Source organism: Cyphomyrmex costatus, unplaced genomic scaffold (assembly GCF_001594065.2).
Source record: "Cyphomyrmex costatus isolate MS0001 unplaced genomic scaffold, Ccosl1.0 scaffold61, whole genome shotgun sequence".
Lineage (NCBI taxonomy): Eukaryota > Metazoa > Arthropoda > Insecta > Hymenoptera > Formicidae > Cyphomyrmex > Cyphomyrmex costatus.
The window spans coordinates 156,046-171,657 of NW_017280167.1; the positions used below are offsets into that span (position 1 = coordinate 156,046).

Genomic DNA, 15,612 nt, shown 5'->3' on the forward strand with positions numbered 1-15,612 from the left:
AATTCATTTATTTTAAATACTAAGAACCTATAAATTATCTTATTATTAATTATTAAGTAATGCATTAATTCCTAATATTTAAAATATGTCGAAGATTTTCCTGAAGTCGTATGATTACCTTTTAAAAATGTTAATGACATATTTCTTAGCTTCAACAAATCTAATAATGACCTACCGCAAATGAATTAGATATTTTTAAAAGCATCTGCTTAATGTAGAGGTTACAGAATAATAAAATTTAATTTTTACAATTTTATTATTATCTACAAAATGATATACAATTGATAACTATACGCGATTGGTTCAAAAATGGGCAAAGTTCTTCCATTATTTTATTCTACTTATTAATTGTAACGCGATAATTGATTATCATTTAAATATAATCAGAAGATATGCATGTAAAATTTCAATGTCTTTTTTATGTTTCTCTTTTCGAGAGAAAATTGCGTGTAAGATGTCAAGAGATATTATTCATTCTGTTTTATCTTGCAATTATCTTGTGATATAATTTTGTCTATTTTGATGTATTCAAATGAAATGTGTGCATATTAGTACATATTCCAATAATGTATAACTATAAATATTTAAATGAAGAAATACGATTGTATGTATACTAAGCAAATTTGGTAAATATAAATAGATTAAATTTGTTAATAAGATAAGAGAGTAATCAATGTGATAATACCATGATGTGCATTGTTAATATGTCGATAATTAAAAAAGATATTTTAATAAAGGTTTCACGTTACTCTTTATATTATGGTTACATATAGGTACACAACTATACAATGTAAAAATCACTTGTTCTACTGCTCCTCGTTCAAGTTACAAGAAAGTAAAGTTACTTCTTGTGACGTGAGACATATTGCATCATATTCTTGACAAAATCAGCTATATATAATTCATGAATCAACATATGGCGTAAAAAATAAAGTAATCACGTATTTTTAATTACATAATTCACATTACTCGGAGCACATGTATATATTTTTCAATATTTAACATAATATAAATTTGTCTCTTCTGAAAAAGTTTATGTTACATAACGAAACCATTAAGACAAATAAATCACATAACGAATTTTTCCAAATCAATTGGAAAGTCACATGATGATATGTTCTTTTTCTTCTACTTCTATCTGTTAATTCTTTAAAATTGATAATCATATTATAAAATCACATGATGGATAATATTACTTGTAATATTATGGTATTCAGCTTTTTATCTCCAACATAAAGCATTTACGATTTCTATTGTATTTATTTTAATTTAATTTAATGCAATGACTTTTAATTAATTTATTTTGTAATGACTTTTGTTAACCCTCTCTCAACTTCCGCGTATGTATGATGTTCCAGATGGGTGGCATGATCCAGTAACATCCACCGAGAAATTGCATCAATGCGACTATGTGAATGCATACGTTCTCATCTGCAATCGTCAGAGTATAAATTTTATAGACCTTTAGCCGAATATTTTTCTTTATTATCATCATATCAGGCGCATCGGACGTACCAAAGAAATAAAATTTATAAATCTTCGTCAAAAAAATTGTAAAAGAAATAAAGAAAAAATAAAAATCGATATTTTTCAAGATACATACTGTGCACAAAATAGAATGCCAACATGCTCAGACCGACAATGGTAGACAACAATCTGTAAGAGCGATGTGCAAATTGATTCCCAAGCATGTCGCAGAACGTCAAGTCTTGGCAGACGAGCAGAGTGCTGATGCTGACACCACCGAGCAGCGACCACGTAAGAAACCAGTAATAGTTATATGTATAACTTAAACCTACAGATAAAAGACTGGTGAGAATTAAAATAACTCAAGATCGTCTTGCTTCGCACGTTTCAACAATTCGGTATATTAACAATGAATATTAAGATTCAAAACGTAACATTAATAAAATATTATTAAACGTTACACTTTATAAAATATAGATGTAATATATATATATATATATTATGCACTCTAAAAAATAGCAGTGTAGATTTAACATCAGGTATCTATATAATCTCACTGTATTAATGTTAAATTAATACAAACACGGTGTGGATTTAATATCACGGTTTTAAATCTACATCATGATGGTGTTTATGTGAACATCATTGAGATATGGATTTAATACCATATGTCTTAAATCGCACGATGTTAAATTCACATTCATATCTTTTAGAGTATTTTAGAGATAATTATATTATCATAATATATTATTTCGAAATGTTGAAAAAATGCAAGATTTTATACACATCTCACGCACTTAACAAAATAATACTGCTGAGGCAACAGGCGCCACCGAAATATATTCTTCTGTACTGAGCGGTAGTGACGATGAACCAGTAGCTAGCGATGCTGGGTACAAAAGAACCGATACCCGCAGTCACCAACAACATCACCCAGTCACTCGTACAATAAAACGGCTCCGTTCGTTGCAGAAATAAGGAGGCTACCAGAATCCAGAAGAAAAACGAGCCGGACTTCATCCCGATCCACGTCACTATGACCGCCCAAAATCTGAAATAGCAAGCCACGCCAAACTCTTGCTTCCATTTGCCGTCAGATTGCATGGTCGGATTGACGAAGAGCTCGACGTCTTCGTCCAGTTCCTGATAAGCGTAGATGCTATTCACTTCGTTAAACGAAGCCTCGACATTACTATCCTGTTTATCGCTTTTGTCATAGCCGATGTTATCTGTGCCGTTATTCCATTGATCAAACTCCGATTCTCTATCCGAGGATATCCTGATGCCCAATTCATTATCTTCATCGGTCAGAAGTAACCTGTTGATGAAAACGCGATATTATAATTTTACAAACATGTATTTCGTAGCATTGAGATAATTTTTTAATTCACATTAATTTTAGAAAACATAGATCTCCTTTTTTGTTTTAAATCTTTATAATTTGGAGTTTAATCAAATTTTTTTAAATTGCAATAATTAAATTGTCAACAAAAAAGGATTTGTTTACTTTTTTACTTATCTTTATATTTTCAATCTTTATCTTTTTTTTCTAAATATTTCATTGTACTAAGCGATTCCCATCTCGCTGATTAAAATTTTGGGAATAGCTTTTCACTTTTAAATGCCAATTATAGTCTAGAAATTTTTATTGCGGCCCGAATTAAAGATTTAAAATAAAAAGTGTATAGTGGTTTGGTTTAAATTTCAAACAGATGATTTTTGCTTAATTAGAGATCAATGCGAGAGTTTTAATTTAGAAACGGGACAAGAATATCCCCCTGACGTTACCTATAAGGGGATGCTCGCTGCGGAGCTGGAAATCGCAAGGTCAGGGTGCCTAAGGCAGTAGGAATAAAGGTGATCGTCATCAGCAAAAGTCCGGTCTTAAGGTCGGTTTTCGCAAGCAGGAAATTTGTGAGTGCTGGCACAAGAGTAAAGCCGACGGACATGGCAACGTTCTTCAGCGTCAGCGCCAACGGCAGTCTCACCCTGAAATGTCTTCGCAGCACGGTTTCGCTTTCGATAATCACAAAACTCGCCCCTATGCCCATCACCGCACCGGCGCTCAAACCGACTAAATATGCGCCCACTCCGCCGGTCGCCAAGTAGCCGGAAGCTATGACACCCGTGGTGAGAAGAGCCACGCCGATGAGACCGACCAGTCGTGGTATCGACGCCAGATCTGTCATGGCCTTGATCCATGGATCTGGAAGACCGAAAATAGAAGTGAATGATAATAAGAAGCCGATATATGATATTAAAACAAAAACCGAAATAAGATAAACACCTGCTAAGCTCCAAAATGCAACGAATAATAGAGGCGCCAAAGTGACTTCGCTCCACAAATCGAAGCAAAACGATGAATCGTTGGTGATTAAATATCCTCGCACTATACCGTACATCGGCAGAACGCTGGGCACCGTGATCTACACATTTCAATAGCATGGTATCTGTATTCGTATTCTACAAACGTATTACGTAAATTTTTCTATCCTTTTCATTTTTGTGGTATAAAAATTTTTCTTAGAATTCTTTACATAATTTTTTCAGAATTTTTATATGTAAATACTGCATTTTAGAATATTTGTATAATTTTATAACTTTGTGAAAAAATTCTTAGATATTTTATATCAATTAAAACACTTTTTAGAAATGTTAAGAAAACTTATATCTGTTTTAGAATTCTTTAATATAAATGTGTAAAAACATTTCAACTTTATGAAGATTTCTGAAAAATACCTTAAACTTTTTTAAATTTTATTAAATTTTTATAAAAAATTATAGAACAAGAAATCTCTTTACAATATTTCTCATTTTATATAAATAGGAGGTATTTGAATTTAAAAAAACATTTGTATATTTCAATTTTAATAAGAAAGCAATTTAGAATAAAGTGTTCTAAACAGAAATTGTATTTCTTGAAATGATAAAACTCATGAAATACCATAAAACTTCTTTAAGTAAGCGTGGTAATCGGGCAACTTCCATATCACGTTTTAAAGTACCAGTTCTCGTCCGATCACTGTAGTCAAGCAACGTTGAGCGCGGTTAGTACTTGGATGGGTGACCGCTTGGGAACACCGTGTGATGTTGTCCTTCATTTTTTTTATTTTTTGCCGAGCTAGAAGAAATCAATAAAAAATCAATAAAGAAATTCTTAAAAAAGTGGATTTTTAAAATTAAAAAATTCTAAAAAAAGTAGATTTTTAAATATTAAAAATCCACTTTTTTTAAGAATTTTTTTATTGATTTCTTCTAGCTCGGCAAAAAATAAAAAAAATGAAGGACAACATCACACGGTGTTCCCACACGGTGTATCCATACAATTCTTTATATGTATACTTCAGTATAAGCTAAATATACATATATATATATATATACATATGTATATTCTAAATGAGAGAGAAGGGAGTTATTATTTTATTATACAATAAAATTTCTGTTTAAAAAAACGTATAAATAATTTGAAAAAGGTTAAGAGATTTTTTCAGTTTAAGATATTTTTAAGAAATTATCATAAATTTAAAATACGAAAAATTCTTAAAAGTATTGAATAAATATAAGCAACAAAAAATTATATATTAAAATTATAAAATACTATATTAGAATCTTTTGTTTCCAAGGAATGCACTGTATGGTATATACGGCAAGTCGCGCGCTTGGCTTAGCGCCGAGACACTACCGTGTCTCCAGATTTAGTAGACGCATTGTGCAGATCATAAAAAATATAGAAATATATTCCGTTGGAGATTCTATTGAAATTATCTTATAGAAACAAAATTATTGAGACACTAACAGAATGGATATACGTAGGAAAAAGGCGGGTAAGAGTACATATATTTTTTAAGAATAAACTTTTGCCTATAATACAATTTTATTTAAAAATAAACATAATTTATATTTACATGAAGTGCATGTGAAAAATCTTGCAAACATAATAATAATTATAATCATTATAAATTGTTAAATGTATACACTAGAATTAAAAAGGTTAATTAAAGTGACGATATAAAAGTAAACAGCTAAATTCGTTAATTGCTATTACTGTAAAAATGTAACGATATTAACAAACAGAAAAAAACGATTGTTATCAGAAAGAATTAATAATAACGATAATAATTGTTATAAAAAACGCGTTATTGCCAACACTGATATATACTATTACAATATATAAAAATTTATATTAACAAAAATGTACGTACTCTTACCTGGGGCGTCTAAGAGTATATGCAATGATGTCGGATAAGAGTAAGCAATTCAGGATTTAACAGTAATCGCATATAAGTATTCCTCTTTTAAAATCAGAATAGGCTTTGTAGACACTAAAAAAAATTTCTAAGGAAAAATGGACGATTCAACATTTTCTGGTTTTTATTAAAATTTCAGTTAAGATAACAGAAATTCTGTGATTTATTTCTGATAAAATCTTCTAGAATTCTAATAAATAATTAACAAAAAAATACGTTATAATTTTGATTATCGTTATTAAAGTTTATAATTTTTCAATTACATTTTATATATAAAAATAAAAATAAATAAATTAATAATATTAAGAGAAGGCTCGACAATAATGAATAAAAGTTAATATTTTAACAGGCAACGATCCAAAATAAAAATAATACAGTTGAAAAGGACAAAGACAATATATTTAATAAACTATAAACAAATAATATAACAAACGTTTCGACACCGATCGGGTCATTCTCGCAATGTTAACAAAAATAAATAAATTACTTATTTTTTATGATATAAAATCATTAGTTATTCATAACGTATTCAGATACGATAAACAGTAAAACAAGTAAAAATACATACATAATAGTGATCAAGAGTATTTATATTCTCTAATTTTCCAAAGTATTGCATACTCTTAGACGACATGTAATCAGTTTATTAAAAGATTGATGAATACAAAGAAAGATATATGATAGCTGTATACTTATATTGTATTTTATAAACAATAGAAAGAGTACCCTCTAATTACAATAATAAAATATGTAAGAAGTGTCCTTTGTTAACGTTGATACACTTAAAATCTAGAAACAAAATTTGTTATAATAATTGATAGAATATTAACTTACCTCTAATTTCAAGACGTAATCAAATAATACAATAAAACTGTTTCTACAATTTTCTATACAATTTTACATACATTGTTAGAACTTTGATACGGTAACATCAACTAAATTACGGTTGCTAATATCAAGATATCAACTATGCATACTCTTAAACTGACTTAGATGATGCGTACTCTTATAATCACCCTTATTCTATCATATAGCAAATTGTTAACGAAAAATCATTGTTTGATTCATGCGTTTCTTGTATCCAGCGAACTTACATCGTAAACAAAGTAACACCTGGAACAAAATGATTTTTAACGCATTACAAAGCGCATCATTTATGCATCGAACAAAGTAAAAAACACTGCATGATACGAATAACTCTTCCTTTTAGATAAAAATATATGTCAATAAATTATATCTAAACACAGACACAAAATAAGCCAATGCGAGCCAACACAGGATACTTATGTATATAAAATATAATTAATAAATAAATTACAATTAATTAGATGTTTCAACTCAGTTTTAGGTTCTTTAGTATACTACAAAATTAATAAATATTTCATTTACAATAAAATCAGAATGTTGAGATCAACATTGATCAACTCGAAGCACATCGTGAAACTATAATGTCCAAATTAAAAAAATCAACATCCGAATGTTTTTAGTGTACTGAAAAATCTGGCTCTATTTTAAATGAAAACTTATTAATCTTTTATAGTGTAAACACTGAAGATGACTCAAAAACAGAATTGAAACGTCTAATTATATATAATTGTAATTTATTCATTAATGTATTGGGAGTACAAATTAGTTCGGTCCGTTTTTTTGTGTTCAAAAATGAATTTATTTCAAAACAAAATGAATGAACAGATTAATTAAAGTATTATCCACCGCTGGCTACTACTTTTTCCCATCTCTCAGGAAATTTTCAAATTCCATCTCGAAAAAATGACTCGTCTTTGGAGGCGATCCAATTTTGGAGCCAATTTTCAATTTCTGCGAAAGAAGTGAACCAGTGACTTGCCAAATCGTGTTGCATATCCTTCGGAACAACCAGTGATCAGAAGGAGCAATGTCCGGAGAATACAGCGGTAAAACATCCCATTTAAGCGTTTCCAAATATTTTTTTACGACTTTTGCGACATGAGGCCGAGCGTTGTCATGAAGAAAAATAACTTTATCATGTCTTTGCTCGTATTCTGGCCGTTTTTCTTGCAATGCACGGATCAAACGAATCAATTGTAGCCGATACCGATTGCCCGTAATGGAATCGCCAGATTTCAGCAGCTCATATAGTAAACAACACCCTTTTGGTCCCACCAGATACAGAGCATGATCTTCGAACCATGAATGTTCGGCTTTGGTGTTGATGTTGAGGTCGATGGCAACGATTGACCGGGCTTAGCGTATTTTTTCTTCTTGGGGTTGTCGTAAAATATCCACTTCTCATCTCCAGTCACAATCCGATGCAAAGAACCTTTTCTTCGTTGCCTTTCAATCAGCTGCTCGCAAGTAAAAAATCGCCTTTCAACGTCTCTCAGTTTCAGTTCATAAACTATAAAGCATCCAATTTCCTTGTTTTTGAATCATTCCCATGGCTCTCAATCGTACAGAAACGACTTGTTGAGATACTTCCAATGATTCTGCAAGCTCCTCTTGCGTTTGACTCTGATCTTCTTCGAATAATGCCTCTAATTCTTTGTCTTCGAATTTTTTTGGCTGTCCAGAGCGAAGCTTGTCTTCAGTGCTCAAATCTCCATCCTTGAAACGTCGAAACCATTCCCTACATGATTTATCAGTTGGAGCAGTATCACCATAAACTTCGACAAGCATTCGTTGGGCTTCAGCTGCACTTTTCTTCCAATTAAAGCAGAAAATTAAAACCTCCCGCAAATGCTGCTTGGTTAACACAAAATTCGATATTTCAAACATAGTAAAAATCAAGGTTATTTTATGAAACTCAAAGCGATATAAATTGAATATTATTAGCAGATGTCTAACCTCTCTGAAACCGCCAAAATCAGCTGTCACTATGAACCATTCACAACAGCTGGAACCATTTTGGAAAACGGACCGAACTAATTTGTACTCCTAATATATTTTTTACGTACAAATATCTTATGTTGATTCACATTGGCTTACTTTGAGTGTCTGATTCATTTCTTGGAATTTTATATATTCCATTTTACATACAATATTATTTTTAAATACCTTGTATTGCGTCAAAATACCAACTATTTTTTTTATTTTAACATCCAGTTTTATTTAATAATTTTAATTCTCTCGATTTTAACGAACAAATATACAAATACGATATACTTTAATACAGAATCGGGCATCTCACATACGCAGTATTTAATGCTAAAAATATGGAATCACGAAATCTGATCTCTGAACAAAAGCACAACTTCATCATTAAGATACACGTGTGATAATCGAACCTGAATGAAGATAACACCTAGGAGAACAAACCACGAGTATCCACCATCCGGAGCTGTTGGTCCGAGCTCTGGGTACGAAGTGACGATCTCGTCGAGACGAAATCGCTCGACGAGCGGCATCTTTTTTGTCGAGCTCAGCGTAAAACGCTCCACGAGTTAATAGGCGTTTTTTCGTTATCCAACCAAAAGCTACCAAAAGCTACCGCGATTAAGGGTTGATTTATACTGGCCGTAATCTGTTAACTTGTACCGTAATCTGTAAAAATTGACCAATTATAATCGATTATTATTACCCTCTCATTCGACTGTGATTGGTCAATTTTTACAGATTACGGTATAAGTTAACAGATTACGGCCAGTATAAATCAACCCTAAGGCTATCTTTGTTTTCAGGATCAGAAGACAAAGATAGCCTTAGTCGCGGCATGCTTCTGATTGCATAACGAAAAAACGCCTAATGATAGAGCGCCTGTAATGACAGCCTGTTATTACAGGCTCTCTAGTTAATGAACGACGCGATATTTACGCAAAGGACGATTAAATTGTTTAAAACGTTACGACATCCGTTAAAGTGATTTCGCGACACTTCCTCACTTTGGACAAACAACAGTCTTTAAGATATAACTTAAAATATATTGTACGCCATATCTAATCTCGACAAGATGTCGACGCTCCGATAGCCGTTGATAAGGTGATATGAGTTGAATTCAAAAAGTCGTGCACGAACGAGTACGAAAAGAGTACGGCTTTCGCATAACGCACACACACACATCCTTATTACGAGTGAGTTAGTGGCGAAAAGGAAGAGGAAACGCGGCGCCAGTGATCTTTAGCTTCGCCGTGTCATCAAAGATTTAATTTGAGATAAAAATTTAATTTCAAAATATTTACTTTACACTATACTCCAATAATTCCAACTTACCGAGAATTTACGGTATTCCTAAGATTCACAAGGAAAATATCCCCTTTAGAATTATTGTTTCTTCTGTTAACACTGCCCTTTGTATCTCGTAGCATCTTTCTTACATTCAATTATCACATCTAGTGTAAAGACAAATCCACGACAAGCACATAACAGTTTCGAATTACTTAATGCCTTTAGATTACTTAATGGCACTAAGATTGGCAATTCAGTTTTGTTATCATTGGACGTTATTTCTATGTTCACAAACATTCCTCTAAATCTTGCAGTCTACATATTATAAATATATTGACGATATTATTATGATTTCATCAAGAAATCATATTAACAATATTTTAACCACTTTTTAACAGTTTCCATGACAGATTACGATTTACGGTAGAAATTGAAAATAACAGATCTTTGAGCTTCTTGGACCTTTTTTTAACAGTTGAAGATAATAAAATCATTATAGACTGATTCCATAAAAAAATCTTTTCAGGCAGATACCTTTTCTTTTTTTTCAACCATCCTATTTCCCACAAAATTGGATCTGTTTGCAATTTAGTAGATACAGCAATCCTTCTCTCCTACCCCTCTTTTCATAAAAAGAACATTGAATTAATGATAAACATACTCCTACAAAATTGCTATCTGTTGTCTCTAATCTTCAACTGCATAAATAAAAGAATTTAAAAAATGATATGCATGGTAAATTAAATATCTACATAAAACGTTGACAATACGAATTCTGACAATCAAAACAATAATAGTAATAAGAAAAAATTATTTGTTGTACCGTTCATACCTAAAGTTTCTTATTCAATTACTTCATTTCTTAATAAAACAATCTTCACAATCGGCTATAGAATTTTCAATACTTTATCTTCTTTCATCAAAGTCCATTATATATATATATATAAAGACAAATTAAATAAATTTCAAAACCAGAATGTCGTGTACAAAATTGTAAAGACTGTACAATCAATCTGTAAAAGAAATAAATTTTATAGATGTAATAAATAATATTTATTTATAAACGGAATACATATCGTAATATTAACTTGAATACTAAATAGCATTAATCACAATTCGATATCGCTTGTTGACGACGCTGACTAAAAATGCAGTACCTGAAAAATGCGCTGACACAGAAATTCGAGCATGAAATTTAACTTACAATTAGCATAAAACAACGATATCGTTAGAAGATATTTTACGAAAAAGTTTTGCGCGCGCAAAGCTTGTTTCGAAAGGTGATTTTTGATTTGTGCCTATCACTTTTCGCTTCAAAATAAACGGATAAATTGAGTTCTCGTGAACTCGATGCCGCGAGATGAGAACGAAATTTTTATCTTAAAAAGAGACATGAGATTTTCTATCAAAATGAAAGCGAAATTTAAGAATTTATTTTAGGAAAAGGAAGAAACTGACATGATTTCTTTTATTAACTATTATCTACTTCATTTAATGGAAATAAAGTAAGGCTTGAATTTTTGCATTATTTGATTATGTTACGTCCTGCAGACTTCACGATTCTTTTTTTTTTTCAAAAGAATCTGTCAAAGAATTAATGGTGCGTTTAGCAGACTCAACTGTTGCGGAGCAGATCTGTGAGCGCTCGCTGCTATTGGTTGATCTAAAAGAATATACCAATAACAGTGAGCGCTCACGGATCTGCTCCGCAACGGTTGAGTCTGCTGAACCATTGTCGCGACTCTTGATGGCATTTGTGAGGATCAAGTATAATCATCAGTTAACAATTAAAAAAGAATGTTCTTTTTTTATATAGCTAAAAAGAAATTCGAGCATATAAACAAATATCATATTCGTCAAAACTCATAAGCGTCAATTAAAAAAAAAGTACCAGTAATACGTGGCTGGCTGTGCTAAACCATGAAAGATGGAAACACACGTACAATCCTTTAAAATAAACAGTATGGAAGATTTTCCCTTTTAAAGGAAGAGACACAAAAAATATATTTATATCGCGTAACAATGAATACCAAAGCTGTCGCCTTTGATAAAGATTTTTCACTCTAAAGGTATAAGAAAAGAAGTGCAAGTAGAGCTAAATTACAAAATTCGTAAAATAAACTTTACTTTTTAAGAATGGGCCATGTACTTATCATTATCCAAAATTGCACTCACTATCGGCGACAATTACCTTATGTTCAATAATTTTAAAAAGCTAACGATTATAATTATTTACGATCAGGGACGATTTCTTTGATTTCGACAGCTGTAAGAAAAGTCATAAATCTAGCGACAGTTATTTTCTATACGATATGACAAAACTTGTCAACCACTCACTCAATAATCGGTGATAATTCAAAAATAGGAAAGAGATAAGAATTAAATTGAACATTGATTAAGTTAACCGTGAATTGTAGAATTAAACCTTAAACTTTGAAGTTTCATAGTTAACTTAGAATATTCGAATTCTTTTGAAACTTCATTTGAAATTGTCAATATAACACTAATAAATAACATCTAATCAAACGCCATTTATTCTTTTCCCTAAAATAAATTATAAATTTTGCCTTCAATTTGATTAAACAAATAAAAACTTATAGTTTGCAGTCTCTCTTCTCTTTCTTTGTTCACACATCCTCGCGATTATCACCATTCGCTATTGAGGTGTATCGCACCCTCTTGCTGACCGAATCAATCACCGGCTCAATTTTCTTCTGAAGCATTGTCCTTTGTAGATAGACCAAAGCGCACACGAGGGCGATCAGCACCATCGAGAGGAAGCAAAGCACCACCGTAGTTCCTCGCCGAGTGGAAACCAGCAGCTTTGGAGCGCAATTCTTCGTTTCGTGGAAGTCGTAGCTTACATTACCTAAAAAAGATAAGAGTGTATTAAAAAAATCTCACATTAGTTACATTGGGCAATTAAATCCTAGTAAAATAAATTAATATTTTCACACATATGATTAATAGTTCATGATCTGATAAATAGAAGATGTCATAGACATCAAATTTGACAATGGACAATTCTTTAGTTTTGCTTTAGAAGAGACGTAAAACTTGTATCTAATATATTGTATATATAACAAAAGTTTATACGTTCTTTAAATATCCTTCATTTATTTCATTTGACTTTAATTTTATTTGAAAAAGAACGTATGGGAAAAATAATTTTGCTGAAGAAAATTAAGTCAGATATTGATTTGAAAATAATTGTGTTAGATTATCAATTAACATAATTGTATATCTTTACAAAAATTTAATTTAATACTGAAAGGTAGTGATTATTGATTCTAACAATCACAAATCTTTCACCAAATTATAAGCTACGTAATAGGTGTGTGAAAAACCGACTCAATTTATCGATACCTAATTTTCCATACAATTCTTCTTTTCGTTTCAGTGAAAAAACTTATTTAACCGTGATATTAATACCTTTATCTTTATAGCATTGTAAGTTGGCTTTGTTTCGGATGAACACTTTTGTCTTCTTCATCCACTTGATGAACGGATTGAGCTTGCAGGAGCATTCAAAAGGATTACCGGAAAAATCGACGGTTACGTTTCGATCGTGCTTGGCGAGATTGTCCATGGTATGGAGATCGCGCTCGAGAACTCTCGTGAATTTGTTTCGCCGTAGATCCAAAAAGCGCAGGTTGCGTAAGCACGACAAATTAAAATGCAGCGCGTTCAGATCGTTATCGCCGAGATGAAGATCGAGGAGATTCGGTAGATCACAAAATACTTTGACGTCTCGAAACTCTGAGATCTCATTCTGTTCGAGATGGAGTTTTATCAGTTGTGTGAGGTTGCTAGAAAAGAAGCGTCAATTAAATGATTAATTCTTGTTAAAAAAGGAAGAAAAATTATAAATAAAAAGATGACGCAAAATACATTTAAAGAAAAAGATATACAATGTGGTGGTAATTATAAAAGTAATAACTATGCGAATTTTATGTAAAATTATTAATGTATACAGTTGAATACTACGTTCAAGTTACTGCAACTATAAAACAATTTATTGAACTGTACAATATATTTATGTATGTACATGCATTAATTTTACATAAAAAGCTTATATAGTGTAATTATCACCTTTATAATTACTACTACTATATGTTTTCTTCTGAGTTTACCTGTTCACAAAGATGTCATGGAGCGTCGACGCTAGATTTCTCGGTGGACCGTCTTCAAAGGCATCGGTCAGATGTAGTTCTAGAAGAGAGATGAAATTGGAGAATACCCTCGGGTGATTCCTCGCGGGATCCAACGAGAGTTCATTGAAGTCCAGTATAAGACGTTCCACATGCTGCACGTGGTGATAGGCTTTGCCGCGTATCTCGCGTATCTTGTTATTCGACATGTCGATCACCCTCAGATACGGCAGGCTGTCCAAAGTGCCGAATACGTTCCAGGGCAACTCCTCCAGCTCGTTGCCCGTAAAGATGAGTACCTGTGTGTATTAATACGTCATCGCGTTAATTGTGATGTAATAGAGTCGGGCGCGGACTTTGGTCGCGATTGTCTACGCACTTGCGTCTCATTAGGTAGATGCGCCAGTGGGGACGTGTCCTGGAATCCAGTTCCCGTGCAATTCACGACGTACTGATGGTGACCGTCGTAGCATGTTCGGAAGCAGCGACAGCGGTTCTTAAAAGCTGGACCACACTCCAATTTGGATGACTCTAGGGTCTCCAAAGAGTGAAAATTGGGATCCTCGCAGTCATTGATTGATCCAACGATCGACACCGATATTAGGAAAAATATTAGATAGAAAACGATGGTCCTCATCGCGATCAATGACTTCGCTAAGATCGTACTTTCGGAACAATTTCGCCGTTATACACGACTGATCAAACGTTGGCCGAAAAGACCTTCACACGTCGCTCTTCCAATCTATAAATTCATACAAAATTGCAATATATATATATATTGTATAATATATAATTATTATTTAATATTATTTACATTAAAATTACAATACACGCACAATTACATTTAAACAAATTTTATAAATTTTATATATTTTTACTAAAATAAGAAGCTAAATATTTAAAAGTAAATTATTATTTTAACTCCTAAGTTTTTGGTATTAAACTTAATATAAATCTAATGTAATATTTTATAATACCTTATTATTTTTCTTTATTTGTTATTATTTTTTATTGTTTTAAAAAATTCTGTAATATTTTATGTTTAAAATATCGGTTTATAGTAAATTTCTATAAAATATCTTAAACTTCGATCTTAAGGTTTCATAAGTTTTCCTTATAAATTATAATGACAAATTATAAAAATTTTAGAATATTTCAAAATTCACATTTTAATTAACACACTTGAATTTTCCTCCAAAACCACGCGAGATATCGAAATCTTGTTTTTCCGTAATTGTTAATATCGAGGAGGATACATTTCGATTTAAAAAAATTTGACCATAGATGAATACATCAAGGTTAAATAAAAAATTAACTTCATTTCCTTAAAAAAATGGCTACATTTGATACACTTACGTTTTTAGTCCCGTTTATTAGGAGCTCAATGTGGTAAAAATTAAGTTTATACATTATCTTCAACTATATCTTATCGGATTTAGTTGCAAAAGTCGTATCTTTCTAGTTGTAGACAACAAATGTATATATGTACCATGCACCATTATATCATCATGTAGAAATTATTTATTAGACGAAATGTTCAAAAAACTTTTTTTAAATAAAGGTATATATAGATAAAAATATCGTAAATTGTTTTATCACTTAAAAGC

General features: G+C 31.5%; 1 protein-coding gene across 1 annotated transcript; it reads right to left on the reverse strand.

Moving 5' to 3' along the window:
- Positions 1-1,273: 1,273 nt before the first annotated feature.
- On the reverse strand, positions 1,274-14,713 carry LOC108779657 (uncharacterized). The gene is made up of 10 exons (XM_018547115.1): positions 14,385-14,713; positions 13,988-14,304; positions 13,287-13,663; positions 12,488-12,723; positions 8,978-9,124; positions 3,755-3,893; positions 3,256-3,673; positions 2,265-2,785; positions 1,604-1,795; positions 1,274-1,431 (listed from the first exon to the last, which is right to left on the reverse strand). The coding sequence occupies exons 1-10, from the start codon at positions 14,640-14,642 to the stop codon at positions 1,319-1,321; spliced, it is 2,718 nt and encodes a 905-aa protein (XP_018402617.1). The 5' UTR covers positions 14,643-14,713; the 3' UTR covers positions 1,274-1,318.
- Positions 14,714-15,612: the final 899 nt, after the last annotated feature.

Bases quoted from the DNA above. Each gene is read 5' to 3' on its own strand.
- LOC108779657 (XM_018547115.1), bottom strand. From the start codon at position 14,642: ATGAGGACCATCGTTTTCTATCTAATATTTTTCCTAATATCGGTGTCG. The intron at 1,796-2,264 runs GTGCGTGAGATG...TTTTATCTGTAG, and splicing joins CAGCAGTATTATTTTGTTAA to GTTTAAGTTATACATATAAC. The intron at 1,432-1,603 runs GTATGTATCTTG...TGACGATTGCAG, and splicing joins GGCATTCTATTTTGTGCACA to ATGAGAACGTATGCATTCAC.